The sequence below is a fragment of the Crotalus tigris genome, unplaced genomic scaffold, assembly GCF_016545835.1.
Source record: "Crotalus tigris isolate CLP2741 ecotype Arizona unplaced genomic scaffold, ASM1654583v1 scf7180000024437.13266115, whole genome shotgun sequence".
Lineage (NCBI taxonomy): Eukaryota > Metazoa > Chordata > Lepidosauria > Squamata > Viperidae > Crotalus > Crotalus tigris.
Window position 1 is genome coordinate 3,513,168 of NW_024100606.1, and position 20,250 is coordinate 3,533,417.

The 20,250-nt window shown below is 36.7% G+C and overlaps 1 protein-coding gene across 1 annotated transcript in view; it reads left to right on the forward strand.

The window, feature by feature from the left end:
- EFTUD2 (elongation factor Tu GTP binding domain containing 2) overlaps positions 1–20,250 on the forward strand; it is a 37,378-nt gene that overhangs the window by 14,099 nt on the left and 3,029 nt on the right. Inside the window, exons 12-26 of the mRNA XM_039331447.1 lie at positions 1,993–2,056; positions 3,537–3,627; positions 5,920–6,055; positions 8,217–8,344; positions 9,676–9,869; positions 10,733–10,844; positions 11,964–12,104; positions 13,562–13,663; positions 13,975–14,057; positions 14,906–14,992; positions 15,533–15,659; positions 16,501–16,588; positions 17,593–17,711; positions 18,525–18,619; positions 19,645–19,798. Of these exons, the coding sequence (XP_039187381.1) occupies positions 1,993–2,056; positions 3,537–3,627; positions 5,920–6,055; positions 8,217–8,344; positions 9,676–9,869; positions 10,733–10,844; positions 11,964–12,104; positions 13,562–13,663; positions 13,975–14,057; positions 14,906–14,992; positions 15,533–15,659; positions 16,501–16,588; positions 17,593–17,711; positions 18,525–18,619; positions 19,645–19,798 (1,721 nt within the window). The remainder of the gene's footprint in view (positions 1–1,992; positions 2,057–3,536; positions 3,628–5,919; positions 6,056–8,216; positions 8,345–9,675; positions 9,870–10,732; positions 10,845–11,963; positions 12,105–13,561; positions 13,664–13,974; positions 14,058–14,905; positions 14,993–15,532; positions 15,660–16,500; positions 16,589–17,592; positions 17,712–18,524; positions 18,620–19,644; positions 19,799–20,250) is intronic.

Consider the following 20,250-nt stretch of genomic DNA (forward strand, 5'->3'; position numbering starts at 1 on the left):
AGAAAGAATAAGAAAATACTATACTACTTAAAATACATATCCCTCTTAAACTAATATACATTTATTTCCAAAAAAAATTGTTCTTTTTAACCATAATTAACCATATGTATAATATAAATATAAATGTCCTTTATATTAATCATCCCAAACATTTTTACATTTCTCATATAAAGAAAATGAAAGAAGAAAGAAAAAAAACTATATTAGAATAGAACAGAATAGAATAAAGCAAAACTGGAAGGGATCTTGGAGGTCTTCTAGTCCAGCCCCCTGCTCAAGCAGGAGAACCTATATTGTCTCAAACAGGTGAATGTCCAGTCTCGTCTTAAAAATCTCCAGTGATGGAGCACCCACAAGTTCTGGGGGTAAGCTATTCCACTGGTCGATTGTCCTCACTGTCAGGAAGTTTCTCCTTAGTTCCAGGTTGCTTCTCTCTTTGATCAGTTTCCAACTATTGTTTCTCATCCTTCCCTGTTTGGTGAATAACGTGACCCCCTCTTCTTTGTGGCAGCCCCTTAAATACTGGAATATTGCTATCATGTCTCCCCTATTTCTTCTTTTCTTTAGGCTAGCCAAACCCAAGTCCCGCAGCCGTTCTTTATATGTTTTAGTCTCCAGGCCTTTACTCATCTTAGTTGCTCTTTTTTTATTTTTTTCCAAACTCTCAACATCTTTTTTGTTATATGGTGACCAAAATTGGCTGCAGTATTCCAGGTGTGGTATTCCAGGTAGGGGTTTATAAAGCGATACTAATACTTTGCGTGATCTTGATTCTATGCCTCTGTTTATACAACCCAGGATTGCATTAGCTTTTTTGGTTGCGGCTGAGTCAAGTGATCATCCACTAGGACTCCAAGGTCCCTCTCACAGTTATTGTTTTTGAGCTAGGTCTCACCCAATCTGTACTTGTACCTTTGATTTTTCCTGCCTAAATGTAAAACTTTGCTTTTCTCCACATTGAAACTCATTTTGTTGGATAGGGCCTATTGTTCAAGTTTGTCAAGATCTTTTTGGATCCTGAGTTTGTCTTCTGTGCTTTGGGGCGTGAAAACGGGCTGCCGCCACGCTGTAGGGTGCAAAAATGGGCACCATCGGAGTGCTGCAGGGTGCAAAAATGGGGTGCTGCCATGCCACAGGGCACAAAAACGGGCTGCCGCGGCGCTGCAAAGCACAAAAATGGCCACTGCCGTGCTGCGGGCACAAAAACAGCACTGCGCCATGAAGAGTGGGGCAGGGGCTAGCAAGTATCACGCAGGCACAAGCCCCGCCCCTTTTGCAGAGCACGCCTGATCATGGCTCAGTGCACATGTGCATGCACACATATAAAATGCTTCCCCCTCCCTTTTCCTCCAGTCCACCAACCGACAAAAGGTTGGAGACCTCTGATGTATATGATACGCACATATACAAATATAAGCTCTTGGGCCATTATGATATTCTGCACCTTCGTATACTGGTCTCTTTTGCCAACCAAACTACACACCTAATTTTCATAGATTCCCAAATCTGATCAGTAAGCAGCCTTACATTTGGAGTTGTAATACGTGTCTGCTATGTTCAGTTTCAGATAGTAATACAGTATTTCAAATTGTGATGGGTAGAGACGAGCCATTAGTAAAAAAGATTGGAATGGGATGCTTTAAAATATAGACAACACATAGACTTTTAATTCCAGGTTGCTTCCTTCATTAAGGATGAAATATGGTCAGAGTTTACATCCATCATGAAGGTTTGCAACTTTTTGTAAATTTCCTAATTGCTTATTGAGGGAGAAATTTCAAGGTAGTCATAAGAAGAATTTGAATTCTATGATATCTTCAGAGTTTTCCTCCTTAGGCAACAGCAGTTCCATTTTCATTGCAGCTCCTCATTAAGTTCTGCTTCATTTTCTCATTACATTAGAGTGGAACAGAGACAGAAACTACTAGAAATTGGCTGTTGTACAGATTGTTAGAACTGAAATGAGATTCGACTTCTTTTTGCTTATTACAGGAGACATCAATTACCAGGAGTTTGCTAAGCGACTGTGGGGAGATATCTATTTCAATACCAAGACGTAAGGAGCAGTTATTTTTATTTATCTATTTATTTTATTAGATTTATATATTGACCAATAAACAATATTAAAAATGATTAAAACATATATAGAAAAAGATAAAACATAGCAGCTCAAAAATTTTTTAAAAAATTGATCAACACAACAACAACTGGGCTTTGTTACACACCTGTGGCCCCAAGCTTGAATGCAGAACCAAGTATTCAAGGCTTTACAGAAGGCCATTAGGGACAGGGACATCTGATCTCAGAGTGGGGGGGATGATATTCCAGAGGCTGAGTGCCATAGCAAAAAAAGGCTCTGTTCTGGGCCCTGTTGTTCAACACTCCTTAGTAGATAGAACTGAGTGTATTTCTCCTAGTAGATTGAATTGGAGAATAAAATGAAGGCATTGTTGAGTTTTTGTTTTCCAGTTACTTTAAGACATGGCTATAATGTTCCTAAACATATTGGTACAACACCAGAAGGTAGAAACAATTGGCCAGAGTTAGTTTGTGGTATTTTTGCTGACATGGTGAGTAAGTAGGGTGAATGGATATCTCGGTCTATGAGGGGAGCAAAGGATTTTCTCTTCTGTAAATGCACATCCCTGCAGAATTGGGATGGAATATATTAATAGAAATAGAAATTGGAACAGAACAGAATAGAATAGAATAGAATTCTTTACTGGCCAAGTGTGATCAGACATATAAGAAATTTGTCTCCCGTGCATAAGCTCACAGTGTACATATAAACAGCAAGTAATGTCATAGGCCATAATCATAGTTACAATCAATCATAAGTTACAAACAACAATAAATTATAAGAAACCAATAGGAGAAGATAGTAGGAAAGATGAGAAATAAGACAGTGCTGTGGGAATTAAGTGTTCAGCAGAGTGATAGCATTGGGGGAAAATGTCTAATTGTTTTGGCATGCAGTGCTCTATAGTAGTGTCCTGAGGAAAGAAGTTGAAATAGATTATGTCCAGGATGTAGATATTTTTCTCAGCCCTTTTTCTGACTCTTGCACTGGAAGGCAGGCTGATTGCAATTGTTTTTTCTGCAGTCCTAACTATCCGTTGAAGTCTGTACCTGTCCTGTTTGGTTACTGTGCCAAACCAGACAGTTATTGAGGTATATATATGTGAACAAATGCATTTCTGGTTATCCTGACAAGCAAATCAAACTGCTTTCTCAGGTATTCAGAACCTAAATCATTCCAGGAGAGATTTTGATAGCTGTGGTTTTATTCCACCTTGCATCTAATCTCCAACTTCAGTCATCTGATATTCAAGAACAATGCATGAGGGGGGGAAATGAAATTGTAACTATTACTCTGATCGGTATGGTTGGGAGATTAAAATGGGGGCATTTTTGACTTTTGTTTTCCAATTACTTTGATACATGGCTAGAATGTTCCTAAGGCTCTTAGTACAACACCAAAATAGGATTTTTAACTGTCATGCATGTTCAGTTATGTATAATTTTGTACATTCTAGGAGAAAATTTACTAAAAAAGCGCCAACAAGTAGTTCCCAGCGAAGCTTTGTGGAATTTATTCTTGAGCCTCTTTACAAAATACTGGCCCAGGTATGTTCTTAACTCTAGAAAATGTATTCATGTTTTTGTTTGGGAATATTGGAAATATGCGCCATTTTTACAATATGGCAGTCATGTCATTTCAAGAAGAAAGATGGAGCAGAAAAGAAACTTCTCCTTCATTTCCAAGAATAAAACATTTGTGATATTTGCCTCAAGCAGTTGTATACTTTACTTTGATATATGTATTTAAAGCAGCAACATGACAGCCATCTGTCAGCAGTTGTCTGGTTATATCCAAAAACCCTTTTAGCTCTGGGATTCTTTATCTGACATCTGTCCTGTTTGCATAAACTTCAGAAAATAAAATGTTGTTTTTCTTCCTTAGTTCTAAAACTAATATTGCTTCCTATAGTGAGGGATAAACTAGTGAATAAAAACATTCCAAGAAGATATATATATATATACAAAGCTTTTTAATAAAGTAAGCAGTTAAATGTTCTGATGGGGAATTGTTCTATAACATCAGAAAAAACAACCTGCAATGTAGCAAACAAATTTGAGAGGATGCATCAATCTAGGTAGAAGAGGAAATTAGAAGACAGGTTGTTTCTTTTAATATATTTTTATTTTAAAGCAATTTATAGCCAAAATAAAACCATTCAAATATAAGGTACTTTCAAATACATTAAAATTGTTGACAAAAGCATACATTATATTAAATATGCCTGAAAATAATACAGTAAATGTGGTAACCACAGCATTTTTTAAAAAAAATATTACAGAATTAAAATGCCTGGGATAAATAACAAGCCTTTTACAAGCACAGACAAGACAATGAAGATAATGCTGGTATACCTCAGTTGGGCTGGCATTACTGTGTCAGAAGACTAATAGTAAAAAAACCTACACCTGATTAGCCACATGTTGCATTTTAGCAGGAAGGGTAGCCAGAGCTGACCCTCTGAAGAGGATTTTGGTATATAAGTTAGAGTGTAAACAAGTTTACATTCCTTCAGTTATTTTAGATACTTTATCCCTTTACTTTGTCTCTTCTCAGAAACAAAACTGCTTTTCTTGGTTTTATTAAAAAAACAAAAACACTTACATATATAGGCAGTCCTGGTGTAGCAGCCACAATTGGATTTGACAACTTGTTGAATTGACAGAGACTACTTTCTGGCTGAAAACAGAGTGTGTGCATGGACTACCAGTGCAACTGCATTGCTTCTTATGTATATTTCCCATTGTGTGACTATATATTCTCTTGTAATCCTTTCCTCTCCAATTTCACTGCAAGGAGGTGAAAAAGAAAAACAACAGGTCATTATGACATAAATCAGTCACAATTCCCCTGATTAGCATAAAAGTAAAATCAGACCATATATTAAAGAAAGCTTGACAAGCATGAAGGCAAAGAATGTAAGAAAGGCAGTTTCTCTTCTATGGCAGTGTGCCAATTGTTCTGAAAGAGCTCCAGTTATATATTTTTTTTCTTTCCAGTGTTTAGTTATAGATATTCAGTCTGCAGTCAGAAAAAATACCACTGATTTTTTTAAACAGAATATATGCATTGAGCCCAGAAATATATGCAGCAAAGTAAACTGTAGATACACATTAATTATTTGATTCATAACTTTTGAAATATCCAAGAACAACCCAGAACAAATGCAAAAAAAACTATCACACATTGAAATATGTATCATTTTCTTTACAGCTATTCGAACATAAAAAGATTTTCTTATTGATACATGATAGTTTATTTTCTAAAAAAAAATGCCATCTATGAAAGAGTTTCAGAAGAAATTCTTTAATTTGGGCCAAAGAAGAAGCTACTGGTTTCCATTTCGTACCTTACTCTACTTTTGATAACTGTTTTGTTAATCTTTTATTGTAAATCATTTTCTAAGACCATTTTAGACCAGTTAGGAAGTAATAGTTTTTTCCATAATGTTTCATAATTTAGAAACAAAACTTTTACATGAAATCTGGGAGGTTCAGTACCAATTTTTCAAAATTTGTCCAGGGTCTACTTGCTTGGACTTTACTTATGAATTAAAAAGAAATTATCTAAACAGTAAGTAGCGTAACCAAGTACAGCTTAGAGGACTTCATTCATCAGTTATCATCTTTAAATTAATAGGTTTGCTGGAACAACAGAAGCCCTTCAGTCTATAATAGTTTATTGGTCCTTGGCTTAGAAAATAAAGTGACAGAAACAGGAAGAGGGAAGTATGGGTCATATTCATATTGTCAATGTAAATCACATAGTGACTCCTTCCAATGAATATAATCTTCACTGCTTTCATCTTTCATTTATTGTTCTACATCCATTTTGCACAGGTAGTTGGAGATGTAGATACCACCTTGCCTCGAACTTTGGATGAACTGGGAATTCATCTGACCAAGGAAGAGTTGAAATTAAATATCCGCCCCCTCTTGAGGCTTGTGTGCAAGAAATTTTTTGGAGAGTTCACAGGTAAAATTAATTATATTTTTCCTAACTCCCTAAATCTTCCCAGGCTAAGGATAGCTAAACATGTGTTGCAATAACTATTCAGGGTAACCTGACAAGAGAGCACTAGAGAGAATCCTTGATTTGAGACAAAATAACATAAAACTGTATGAATTAAAGATCAAAGTAACAGAATGAAGAGAAATGAAACAAGACTTGTTTTACCGCAAAGATGTTCCCGAGTAAGCTACTTTATTTTTTTCTGGAGAAAGAAATGTAAGCCTATCCCTGATGTTACATAGTGTTTTCAGCTCATTAAGTGCCCTTTGGGCAATTACTTTCTCTCAGCCTAATCTCAGAGTTGTTAGGATAACATGAATTTAACTGGCATATAATGTGAACCTAAAAAAAATAAAATTTAAGTGTATTATCCTGGAGATCTCAGTTGTACTGTCTGCTCATTACTGAACCATTTATAGATTAAAATAATTGTTATTAGAGTGGGCATCATAGTAATAACATACTGCTTGTGTTAGTTTATGTATTCGAAAATTTATTAGACTCCTTTCGGAATACAAGATGGTTTTCAAAATATTTTAAAATACTAAAAAATAACATACAGATCAGAACATTAAAAGGAACCGTACAAGTGCTAAACTTCTGATAACTGCAGAGTGATTAACCTAATATGGAATGAAAACTATTCCATTGATTCTTTAAAGTTGAAATGCTATACGTACAATATATTGCAAGAGAATTTATATATGCTGCAAAGTGTTATTTCTCTTGTATATATTGAATCCCCTGCATTTTTATTTTAATTTCTGATTTCTTTAAATATGAATGTTGATTTATTTCTTATTCTATTTACAGCTCTTATTTATGATTCATTAAAATACAAAATACTACTGCAGTCAAAATCTTTTAATCTTAAACTCATACACAAGAGATTAATGCCCAGGTGAACACAAACAATTTAGTTTTACTTTGGAAAGATTGTCGAGTGCCAGGAATGCACTCATCTGTACAAAATGATGATGATAAACAAAATGATGATGATAATGATGTTAGAAGGGACCTTGGAGGTCATCTAGTCCAATCCCCTGCTCAGGCAGGAAACCCTATATACCATTTTAGACAAATTGTCATCAGTCTCTTCTTAAAAACTTTCAGTGTTGGAGCATTCACAGCTTCTGGAGACAGGTTGTTCCACTGATTAATTGTTCTGTCAGAAAATTTCTCCTTAGTTCTAGGTTGCTTCTCTCTTTGGTTAGTTCCATCTGTTGCTTCTTGTCCTGCCTTCAGGTGCTTTGGAGAATAGCTTGACTCCCTCTTCTTTGTGGCAGCCCCTGAGACATTGAAACACTGCTATCATGTCACCCCTTGTCCTTCTCTTCATTAGATTAGACATACCCAATTCCAGCAACCGTTCCTTATATGTTTTAGCCTCCAGTATTCCATGGTTGGGAAAGGATAAATGCGTTCACTGTAAGGAAGGTTTTTTCTCTTCTAATGAAAGAATCTGAAGTTGAATCTTATCAGAAAACCATGCAGGGAATGGACTGGTGCATCCTCAATTATTTATATTTTAGATAATTTTAGAACTTTATATCCACGCATCAGTTGGTCCTAAACATCATTATAAACTGATATCTTCCAGTTTTATAAACTGGAAGGTATTATAAATTTAAATTTATAAATTATAAACAATATAACCTCAGCTTAAATAAAGAAAAAAATTAAGTTGCTGTTCTAGAACAGATGCTATTGTGTAAAAAAAAAAATCATATAGCTGAACATAGTGCGTATTCTGGACATGAAAGAGACATGAAAGAGCCGAGGTGGCGCAGCAGTTAGGGTGCAGTACTGCAGGCCACTTTAGCTGACTGTGTTCAGCAGGTCAGCGGTTCAAATCTCAGCGGCTCAAGGTTGACTCAGCCTTCCATCCTTCCGGGGTAAGTAAAATGAGGACCCAGATTGTTGGGGGCAATGTAAATATATATATACATTGCTTACTGGTGTACACCGCTTAGAGAGTGCTCGCACTTAAAGCGGTATATAAGTCTCATAAATAAATAAATAAATAAATATAATCCAATGGAAAATTAAAAATTGGCAGAAGCTTCCATCTCTGCCTTTTCCAAATATGGATGTATTGCTGTTTCATTTACCTTTGTTCTTCCAGGTTTTGTGGATATGTGTGTGCAGCACATCCCCTCCCCTAAAATAGGGGCAAAGACCAAGATTGAGCATACTTATACAGGTGGAGTTGACTCTGATCTAGGAGAGTCCATGAGTGAATGTGACCCTGATGTAAGAGTTTTATTTACTCCTCCTTTGTATTTAGCATCAGTCTGCTTTGTGCAGTTGTGCTTGAGTAACATTTTGTTTATTTTATTTTAATACACTATTATTATTACTAAATAAAAATAGAAATAACACAGAAGAGAAGGGAAGCAGGTATTAAACTGGACCATTACCTTTCTCAAAGCAGCTATGTGTAAGTTGCTTGTTTCACTTTAGCAGTTTTTTATTCCATTGCAAATTATGTAAAATATTTCTGAATCTCACTGACAAAATATAATGTAATTCATTGCTCCTTTAAAGCAGAGGCCCAAATCTTTTGGGCACCAGGGACTGGTTCTGTGGAGAAAGATTTTTCCGCGGACTAGAGGGGGCATGGTTTTGTGTGCTGCCTGCATCCAGCGGATGGGGCTTCACTTGTTTGTGTGGCCCAGTTGCTGATATGCCGTGGCCCAGTGCCAGTCCACAGACCGGAGGTTGTGGACCCCTGCTTTAAAGTATAGTGTTTTAAATTGTATATGTGCTGCATCTACAATTTGGAAATCAGTTTTCTGAGGAATGTGTACAAAAATTGTTTTAAACTGTGTAAGTGCTGAAAATTACCAGTCAGTGTTTTCTACCTCATCCTTTTGTTAAGGGACCAGTTGGGTGGAGATGGCTTACAGTAGTCCATTTTAAATGCTTTGGCTTCATGTGTAGCATGTTATTTCTCTCAGAAACATGGACTCTATATAAAAGCTATGTAGGGTAGCAAATTTTAGTCACATGCTTGTTCTAGTGATGAATAAAGAGGATCAGGATGCAGGGATTGTTGAAGAGTGAACGAGGCTATGATTTGCTAGGAATTGATGAAAGCTAACCATTTGCAACAGGCAGATGCCCAGGGATTTTTTTTAGACTCCACCCTGAAGAAAGGAGAGAAGAAAGGTATGACTGTCCCAAGGCACAAACATATTAATATTTGAAAAATGAAGCATCCCAACATCAATGTATGGTTCGTTTTGTGTACCAAACGACCATTCCCACCAGACTTAACAGGATTACAGTTTCCAGGCTTCTTTCATAAATGGTTCCTTTAATTCAGAATACCACAATCCCATAAGATAAATAGGCTATTTAAGTGATACCCACCTTGATAATGAGCATTGGACATTCAAAATCTCTCAGATACAGCCTTGGGATTCAGTAAACCAAAATGTCACTGTGACTATTGGTTTCAAGATTTGTATAATGATGATGATGATGATGATGATGATGATGATGATGATGATGATGATATTTAAATAAATTATATATGGTAAATCAAAGGGTGATTTTTATCAAAAACAATTTTTTGAAAGGGTCCACTTATGTGCCACACCACAAAAATGTATAGTACGGACGATGGAGTCCAGTTCCATGCATTTGGCAGGGTGTTAAGTGGAACCATCCATGCAGAGCAACCTGTCAAGGTACTTGGAGAAAACTACACTCTAGAAGATGAAGAAGATTCACAGATTTGCACTGTGGGGCGCCTTTGGATCTCTGTAGCAAGGTAGATATTTCTTAGAAATGTTTTTTTTCTTTATTTATTTGTATCCCACATTAGAATTTATTATATTATTACTATGCTGTAATAAACTGCCCACAGTCACTTAGATGAGATGGGTAGTATAGAAATTAGATAGATAAAATAGATTAGATAGATTAGAAAGATAGGTAGGTAGGTAGGTAGGTAGGTAGGTAGGTAGGTAGGTAGGTAGGTAGCTAGATAGATAGATAGATAGATAGATAGATAGATAGATAGATAGATAGATAGATAGATAGATAGATAGATAGATAGATAGATAGATAGATAGATAGATAGATAAAAATAGACAGACAGATAATTATATCAAGTTTTCCAATGGTGGTTGAGAATTTTAGTGGGTCCTTAATGGTATTGACTAATCCACGCCTATTGCTGAGCATCCTTCTCAGGACTCTCTTCTTTCTTTCAGCCAATTGAAACTTTTTACTTCTGAAGGGGAGAAAATTGCTTTTGGACGAAAGTTTTGTTATATTTTTCAGGGTGTTTCCTGACCTATACCCACACAGCTTTAGGTGCTCTTCAATATTACCTATTATATTTAAGGTTTTCCCCCCTCAAGTAGTAAGGGATGTTCACCTGTTTTTTCCTGAATGTTCTGGGAGCCTGACATGGAGGACCAAGAATGATACAATTACAATAATTATTTACTTAAGAATCTATTTTTGAAGATTTCACATGCAGGGTTTTTTAAGTTATATAATTGTATAATGATCTCTTTATCCCTTTTAAAAGAGTTTGGAATTTCTAGTCAAAGAAACTCTGCTAGAATAACCTTGTGATCATGAATCAATGAATATTAGAGATGATTAACTGATGTCTTCTTTCAGGTACCATATAGAAGTAAATAGAGTGCCAGCTGGTAACTGGGTGCTTATTGAGGGAGTAGACCAGCCTATTGTGAAGACAGCCACTGTCACTGAGCCCAGGGGTAATGAAGAGGTATCAAAGTTAATATAAAGTTGTTATCATAGATAGTGAAAAAAACAATGTTCCTGATATTCATTTGCTTGTCCTTTCATCATGATTATTTTTAGCTTAATGTAACAAACTATCAACCTTGGTATGCATTTTGTATATTAAGTAAAGCAAGATATTGAGGATTAGTAAATAATTTGGTTAACTGGTTAGATACAACTGAAATAAAATATAGTGTGTTTTTCTGTCTCTCAAAGTAATAAATTAGTACTACATAATATTTTTTAGCTCCATGGTCATTTCTCATTTCCTCCAGCTCCAATTAGCTCCAATCTTTATGCCTTTTCATTCTAGTATTAAAGCTCTCCCCCTTTGAAAAAGCTGCTTTTTGTGGAGAGCATGGGTGAAAAAAAACTATAGTATTTTGCATGGAAAACTGAACCATGAGATGAAATTCACAAACCTTTTTCTTAAAGAACTATTCTTGACAAAGGGACAGAAGTTCTAGAAATATTAAAGCAATGGGGGAAAAATTTTGTTCCTGCTTTTTTCAGATTTTTCCAAACTTCATAACTGTAGTCTTGGCTCCTTGCCAAGTTCTTAGATTTGTTAAGGCACCTGTGGCACTGCATTTATTTTCAGCTCTAGGAGCAATGTTAGTCTAGTAAATGCTCTTCCTTATTGTACTCAGAATTAAAAATTTTAGCTCCATCCCATTATGATGAATAATTTCACATTCTGTGATTACCAGCATAGAATCAAGCATCATTTTGTCTTAGCAGATTAATGGTTTCTCATCATTTATATTCATGCTATCCTGGACATTTTTGTACCATGTTCCCCTGAAAATAAAACCTGACGTTGCGAGTTTGACATGTCTGCCCTATAAGATAATAAATCTCTTCTAGGAGTTTCATATGTCCTAGGACACAGTAGGAAGCCTTGGTTTCCAGATATGTCAGGCCAGTGGATATAGTAGTAGGCGTTGTAGTCTCATGTTATTTGAAGGCCCAAGTTCCCATGTTCTTACAACAAGAAAAGATACACAATGTTTTTGGAGAATTGGGAGGTAAATATTTACCATCAAAGCTCTTTGGAAGAATGCAAATGTTATGAATTATAATAATTACCTCTTTTGTTCAGGCTCAAATATTCCGTCCCTTGAAGTTCAACACCACATCTGTGATCAAAATAGCTGTGGAGCCTGTAAATCCATCTGAGCTGCCCAAAATGTTGGATGGCCTGCGGAAAGTCAATAAGAGCTATCCCTCTCTCACTACCAAGGTGCATGTTCAGTTCAGAAAGTTGACAGAAGGGGGAAAACAGTAAATGGGAAATGTAAAAAAAAGTGGCAGATTGTAACATTCACTAGCTAAACAGATAGTTCTCAATTAGTAAACCCTTGTTCCACAACTGTTTGAAGTTGCAACAGCACCTGACAGGTGGAACTTTCTATTGATCTCAAAGTTCTGGTCATTGCACTACCCCATTGGTCATGTGCTCCAAACTGCTGGCTTGGCAACCAGCTTACACAATGATTTCAGCATTCCATAGTCATCAGATCACCATTTGGAGGCTTCCCACAAGCAAAGTGAATGAGGAACCTGGAAGGAAGGTTGCAAGTTGCTCCTGCTGCTTTTTCTCCCATGGAACTCCCTACAAAGAATGTGGTCCCAAGGGTCCTGTACTCCATAATGCACTTCCACCACAGCAGCCTGGCTCCAGCCCACACACATTTATGCAGTGACTCAGCATCCCTTCTCCAGCCTGCATGGACTCGCATAACATTTTCCTATCTCACTCCCTAATACGCACCCACCCTCTGACCTGCTTGTGAGTCATCAGATATTTGTAATTTCCAACCAGCTTTCCCATTTCCTTTGCTTTGGGGAAGCTGGCAGAAAATTGCAAGTCCCAAGTTGCATATGAGGCCCTCATTTAGCAACTGACAATTTTCACTTGACAATAGCAACAGGCACTGCTGGGATTGCTATCAAACAGTGCAGAAATTCTCGTCCCAATTATCATTAAGTGAGAACTATCTGTATAGTGAAATTTAAATTCCTGCCCCAATGAAGAAATGTTAATACTTGGAGAACTAATTTGATAATAGTTAAATTGACTTAGTTTTGGAATATGTTTCAATAAGAAGTTAACATGGGAAGCCTGTGGCAAAGAAAGGTCTTGTGGCAGGTTAGCTTTTTTGTGGCAGGTTAGCTTTTTTATTTGTTTTGGGTATGTTTCCACTGGACACACTCATCATACTGAAAGTCAGAATACTGGGACATGCTTTGTGTGCAGCAACAGTAACTGGTTTTTCTCTGAAATTTACTAATGGGCTTTTAACATTTGACATATTTCTGTGTATTAAGTCTTTTCTTAAAATTCATATGATCAATCACTAATAGCCATTTCTTAGTCCAAGATTCTGGGCTGTTGTCAAGATTTTCTCCATAGAGGCAAATAATGGCTCAGGTATTTCTTTTAACTAGCATCCATCATTCAAATATATGTTGCTGTTGAAAAAGAAGATTTAATTTAGCTGTCTATACAGGCCCTCACTAATCTGCATGTCACATGACGACAGTTGAGAATTCAGGGAATTGAAGTCCATGCATCTGAATGATGCCAAAACTGGGAAAATATTTAATCTCCATATCTTGTTTTTGTCACTATAGTTAGGTAAGGCTGGTACTCTATTTATTTTCTTATATTTTATGTTCTATGTATGCTTTATCCAGGTGGAAGAATCTGGGGAACATGTGATCTTGGGAACAGGAGAACTTTATCTTGACTGTGTAATGCATGATCTTCGGAAAATGTATTCAGAGATTGATATCAAGGTACTAATAATGCACCCGCAACAAAATACAGTGATAGCATGTGCACAGTAATGTAATCCTGCAAATGTCACTCACACCTCAACATCTGTATTGCACGTACATAAATGGTGGCCCCAGCATGATGACATTGTTATATGCCTCTTAATCTCCTCTCTTATATATAGCTGGAAATACAAAGATGTTTGCCTTTTTAATACTACCCCTGAATTTGACTTCAATATGTGGTTTTTCCTGGGTCTTCCCATTTAAAATGACTTGGGGGAAATTGGATTATGGGCTCTCTACCTATTCTCATAATTTGTTTTTCAAAGGTAGCTGATCCTGTGGTCACATTCTGTGAGACAGTTGTGGAAACATCTTCCCTGAAGTGTTTTGCTGAGACACCCAATAAGAAGTAAGATCTTTGATGAGAATCTTAAAAATGAGTCAATATAAAGACTAGTGTTTGCTGTGCTCAAAATGATCTGGAAACATTCAAGAAGATATTTACATACTTATTTATGTTTCATGTCTTTAAAATCCCTCAAATGAATTGGGAAAGAATTGATTTGGAAAAGTATTTTTGGAGGCCTATACATTGAACTACAAAAACTATTTTAAATCCTCCCTCAACACAGGTATCCAAATTAGTAAATTATTTCTGTTTCTTCTTTGGGTCAAAATATTTTCTCTCCAGTTATTACAGTTTTTCAACAGTATACAGTATAATATTGCCTAGAAAAAAGCAGAGTAGCTGTAAGGTATTCTGAAATGCCCACAGGCCCTCTTACTCATAGTTGTTATTTGATTCCTTTCAGTAAATTTCAAAAAGAGAAGGACTGCATAGGTTTGCAGATAATCTATTGAGAGCCACATTCTTGCAGTGGGTTACCCCAAGTATGTGGTGCCATCTCTTTGTCATTTTCCCCATTGTTCTGTTCTCACTAAATTGCTGGAGAAGGATTGATAGTATAAAGTGATTATTTCTAATTAGCTCAATGCATATGTGTAGCCTGAGGAATGCAGACTACTTTTTTAAACTCAAAAGGACTTCAACCAAACAAAGAATCCCAGTTCACCTGCAGGTTCCAAGAGTTGAGTAAAAATTAAGTCAGATTCTTCCTTATAATAATTTCAAATGGAAAAACAGTTCCGAGTAAAGAAGCTCCAAATTGACATTTATCAATGCCTTCATTTTAGAAAATATCCCGTCTGCTCTTTGTTTTCCTTTGTTAGCCAAATAACATTTGTATCTTTGTTCAGAAACAAGATTACAATGATTGCTGAGCCTCTAGAAAAGGGCCTGGCTGAAGACATTGAGAATGAAGTTGTGCAGATAACATGGAACAGGTATGAATCTTCTAGAGACCTGCCAAGGTGGGAGAATTCATGAAGTAAATAATTCCTTTAATTTTGGCCCAGTGGTCCAGTTTTACCATTTGAGATGTGAGTTTATGATTTTCATAAGTGTTTTACTATTACACCTGCCAGTTCCATTTCCTGTTTACACTACTGTGAATAAATTGAGCCATTTTTAAAATATATATATCAAAAATATCATATTTTTAAAAATATGTTTATGTCTATGAGCATTACCCTGCCATTGCAGCTTGCTTGCTGTATCAAGGCCACCTTAATTCTTTCAAAAGTGTGGTTAAAATGCTTAATTAATCCATAAGCCATTGTTATAGAAAACATGCCCATCCTTTAAGAAGCTTGGACATAATGTGAGGTTGCTAAAAAAAGCAGTCTTTCCTTTGAAAAGGTATAAAGAGGAATTGACAAATATCTGTCAGAAGAACTATGGTGTAGTTCATGTTGGAGAAGAATATTAAGCTGTCTGACCTTTTGAGTTCTCTCCCTTTTGCTCTTCAATATATCTCCTATTAGGAAAAAGCTGGGTGAGTTTTTCCAGACAAAATATGACTGGGATTTGTTGGCTGCTCGTTCTATCTGGGCCTTTGGACCAGATGCTACTGGACCAAACATCTTGGTGGATGATACCTTACCCTCAGAGGTAAGGATTCTGCAGAAACTATTTATAGTAGATGGTTTTGAGCTTGTGATAAGCATCTTCTTTTTTTTCTTTACTTCTGTTTTTACCACTTTAGGTGTCAAGGGAGATAAGCATCCCAAGTGGATATTCATATCTAGGAATATTTAATAAAGCTATGCAATATTCAAGAAACAGGCCCATTTTAAATAAAAGATGTTCAGTTGTAGGAGTATGAATATAGCACTCACCAGCGAACTCATTGAAATAGCTGCTTTTTTCCCTTGGATCATGCTATTTCTGCCACATAATCTTGAGAAAAGAGATGGTTGTTTTAAAATGTTAAGATACATGCTACGTTTTATCAGACATTGCAAAGCAAAATTTTGGAACTGAATCGAAGCATTGTACAGGCCAAATATTTAATTCCATATCTCTGAAATGTGGAATGGAAATTATGGTAACAGAGAGCAAAATGCAAGATATATTGAAACCTTCCACTGTCTGAAGCCACTGTTTTTCTTGCTGTCACAATGAATAAATGTAAGAAAATTGATCCTGGTCTACACTTCTAGTAACATGGAGTATCATGAAAAAGAAATATGGAGCTTTAAAGCTTGGAATCACTTTGTTTCAGCTCTCAAACATAGTGTTGTGAAATTTGCTTTTGGGAATGTGTTTCAAACTGAATCCGCACATTGTTGTGGGCCATAGTTTCATTTCACCATAGCTTGTTGAACAATCCCTTATGACCTGTTCCATGCATAATGTAATCCACGTAGATTAATTAACATACCATATTGTGGGCTTAATATACAGAGACTGATTTCTCCCACCTGATAACACTGCTGCTTCTTTTGTACAGGTTGACAAAACCCTCTTAGGTTCTGTGAAGGACAGTATTGTGCAAGGCTTCCAGTGGGGGACAAGGGAAGGGCCCCTGTGTGATGAATGTAAGTAAATGTGTTCAAGACAGCCAAACCTGTTCTCAGTGTTCTCAGGCCCATTCTGCTGACAATATATTTGCAGCTCATAAAGTGACACATCTTAATGCACCAGAAATTACAGCAGTCTTGATGAGAATGGAATACCCATTACTACCATTCTTCAGAAAGTTCCCACGCTCTTGATTACTGTGTGCAACTATGATTTTCTGCTCAGTAATGTAGATTACTCATTTATTTAACAAACAATGTTTTTCCAGGAAAGAACATCTCAGGGAATTTCTTCAGATTTTTTAAAAAATTATTACCACTACTACTTTTCAGATGAATCAAAGTCTTAGAAAATATCCATTGTATAATATTGGCCAGAATGCTCCATTAGTGTCCATTGCTTTAGGTTCTTGTTATTCAGAGTCAAAAGTTAATTCAAGCAACTGAAAGAGCAGATAATTCTCAACCTATAACCATTCATTTAACAATGGTGCAAAGCTACAAGAAAAAAAAACTTATGATCTGTATTCATCTGTATACTACCATCATACTATCCCCATAGTCATGTGAATGCAGTTAGGGCATTAAGCAACTGGCTCACACTTAAAACTAGTTGCAGCATTCTGCAGTCACATAATCATGATTTGCAAACTTTTTCACCAATTGTCCATTGGGGAAGCTAGATTTGCTTAATGACTGCAGGTATTTGGTTAGTGACCACTGTAAAATTTGTTGTACAGTTGGGTCCAACTCAACATACGGCCACAACCACTTACAACAAATTATGGTCCCAATTATGGTTGTGAGCCAACATATGAATGACCTTCAAAGCCTTTGTTGGAGCCCAGTATATAAAACATGTACATTTTGGGATACAAGTACATTAAGAATAACAATGTGATATATTCTGTTTATATGAAGAAAAAAAATTATTTACTCTCCCAGCCTCCTAAGTTGATACGCATTTTTAATCATATGAACAAATCTCTTATTACTATATTGTGTGCTCCCTTTTTCGCTAGTGATCCGCAATGTGAAATTTAAGATCTTGGATGCTGTTATTGCTCAGGAACCATTACATCGGGGAGGTGGACAGATCATTCCAACAGCCCGTCGGGTTGTGTATTCTGCCTTTCTCATGGTAAGAAACTTCTAACACAGAAACAAACACTATCCTGGTTCAGTGACTTGATTTGCAAGACACTAAGCTATGTTTTAGTTAGTCTTAACCCTTCATTCAGACCTAGACTATGATCTGTCATAGTGTGAAGAGCCTTAACCATAATTTGAAAGTAGAGCTTGTTTAACTTTACTAACCTTAATTAAAGTTCTACGCATTATTTAATTCTCTGTAGAGGTTTAGTGGATGCTTAATTCCCTATTTTTGAAAATACGCTAGAAGAATAGGAATTATTACACGGTAGAACCATTTTTGCTACAGTGTCTCTACTAATCCAATTCCATTTTTCAAATCAAGCTTAGGAAAAAAGGAGCTAAGTTGCCAATAGTTAACTCTTTGCTTTAAACGTTCTAGTCAATAGTAATTATTGGGGTTTTCCCCTTGCAATAAGTGGGAAAGGAAATGGGGAATTTACTCAGTCTTGGAGAAACAACCTTTTTGGAGAGCATTTGTTGTTAGTTGCGAAGTTGTATCCGACCTATCGCGACCCCATGGACAACGTTCCTCTGGACCTTCCTGTCCTTTTTGCCTTTTGGTATTGTCCATGGGGTTTTCATGGCAAAGATACTGGAGTGGGTTGTCATTTCCTTCTCCAGTGGATCACATTTTGTCAGAACTCTCTGCTATGACCTGTCCATCTTGGGTGGCCCTGCATGGCATAGCTCATAGCTTCATTGAGTTACGCAAGCCCCTTCACCATGATAAGGCAGTAATCCATGAAGGAGGGAGAGCATTTATCTCCAGCTAAACTCTCTTGCATGGTGTTTTCCTCAGGCCACGCCACGGCTAATGGAGCCATACTATTTCGTAGAGGTCCAGGCTCCTGCTGACTGTGTCTCTGCAGTGTACACTGTCCTGGCCAGGCGTAGGTAAGTGGCAATTTTAAGCTATTTTAAAGTTTTAAATAATATTAATTGAAATACTCTCTGGTGACATTTCTTAAATATGGTACATAGTTTCTTGGAATTTAGTATTTAAAGTGCAGATTATTCATAATGCAGCAAGCACTGTTTTAACCTTTTCTGGGAAAAAAAGGAGGGGAAGAGTTGAAAGGAGGGGAGGGATTGTCCCATATAAGAGTGAGGAAGGGTTCTATTGAACATCTCTGATAAAATTTTAACTTGTATTTTTTTATTTATTATTATATATTATAAAATTTTATTTTTGGATAAAAGTATACTCGACAATAAAAGAGGAAAATATCAATTCATTAAAAAGTGAATCTTAAATCCCCAACCAAAACCAAAAACCATATAAAAATAACTGTTCCAAAAAGTTATTACAAAGAAGAAGGGATATTTTGCTCAGGAAAAAAGAAATTTGTTAGTAACATTCGGGAGCAACATCTTCCTGATCACGAATTCTATCATATAATTTTGCAACATTATACATTATGATGCTTGCATCAGGCAATACGAAAGATTAAATGCTTGGGACAACCTGGAAATATAGGTACTTTGTATATGGCAATAATATTAACAAGCATTAGAATATGTTCAGTTATTTCTGCCTCCTCTTATGAAGTAACATGCTGTGTTTTGTTTTGTTTTGTTTTGTTTTGGGTAATGTTCTGACTTGGTATCTGCTTCTGAAGACAGATGAGAAATTTATCTCCATCATGCCTGTTTATTCATTTTGCAATGAGCTGCTTGTCTTTGCCAAGATAGATGTTTACATTCTTCCTTTTTCCTTTTCAAAACCTACAGACATCCCACTTGATCTGTTCTCCCCCCTCCACCCCTACCCCTTGCTATGTTTTGATACCTCACCAATTTTTCTATATAATAAAATTTGTCTGTTTCCTTGTGTCACACTGAGGCAAACATATCTCTCAGTTGGGAATTGAGTCAAATGTGAATCAAAGGAGTTTGCTTTCTTTTTTGTATTTTTGCAGAGGCCATGTGACCCAGGATGCACCAATCCCAGGATCCCCTCTCTATACTATCAAAGCCTTTATCCCAGCTATCGACTCATTTGGATTTGAGACAGACCTCAGGACACATACCCAGGGACAAGCATTCTCACTCTCTGTTTTTCACCACTGGCAAGTAAGTGGTATGGAGGCATTGTAAGCATATAGATGAGGAAAAAGTTGAAGATCCAGAATTCTCAATTTTTTATTAGAATTCACGGTCTGCCAGGCAGAATTCTTTAAAGAAGTGCCATGGATTTATGTAAGAGATCCTGTAAAGCAGACATGTCAAACCCAAGGCCCGCGGGCCAGAAGCAGCCTGTGAAGTGGTTTCATGTGGCTGTGAAGCCATCATGGAAACAGTGAAGGAATGGCCCCCGCTGCCTTGGCCCTGACCCTGGCCCTGACCCAGGCCGGCTGGGAGCCAACGTACAATTTGGTGGCCATCTATGCTGAAACACATTCAGTCTTAGCTCCACAAGGCCATCTGGAAACAGCAAGGAACCAGCCCCTGCTGTGTCAGCCCCACCCCCTGGGTGCATGCTGGGGAGGTGTCATCCTTTGTGAGGAATGAAGAAATGCATCATC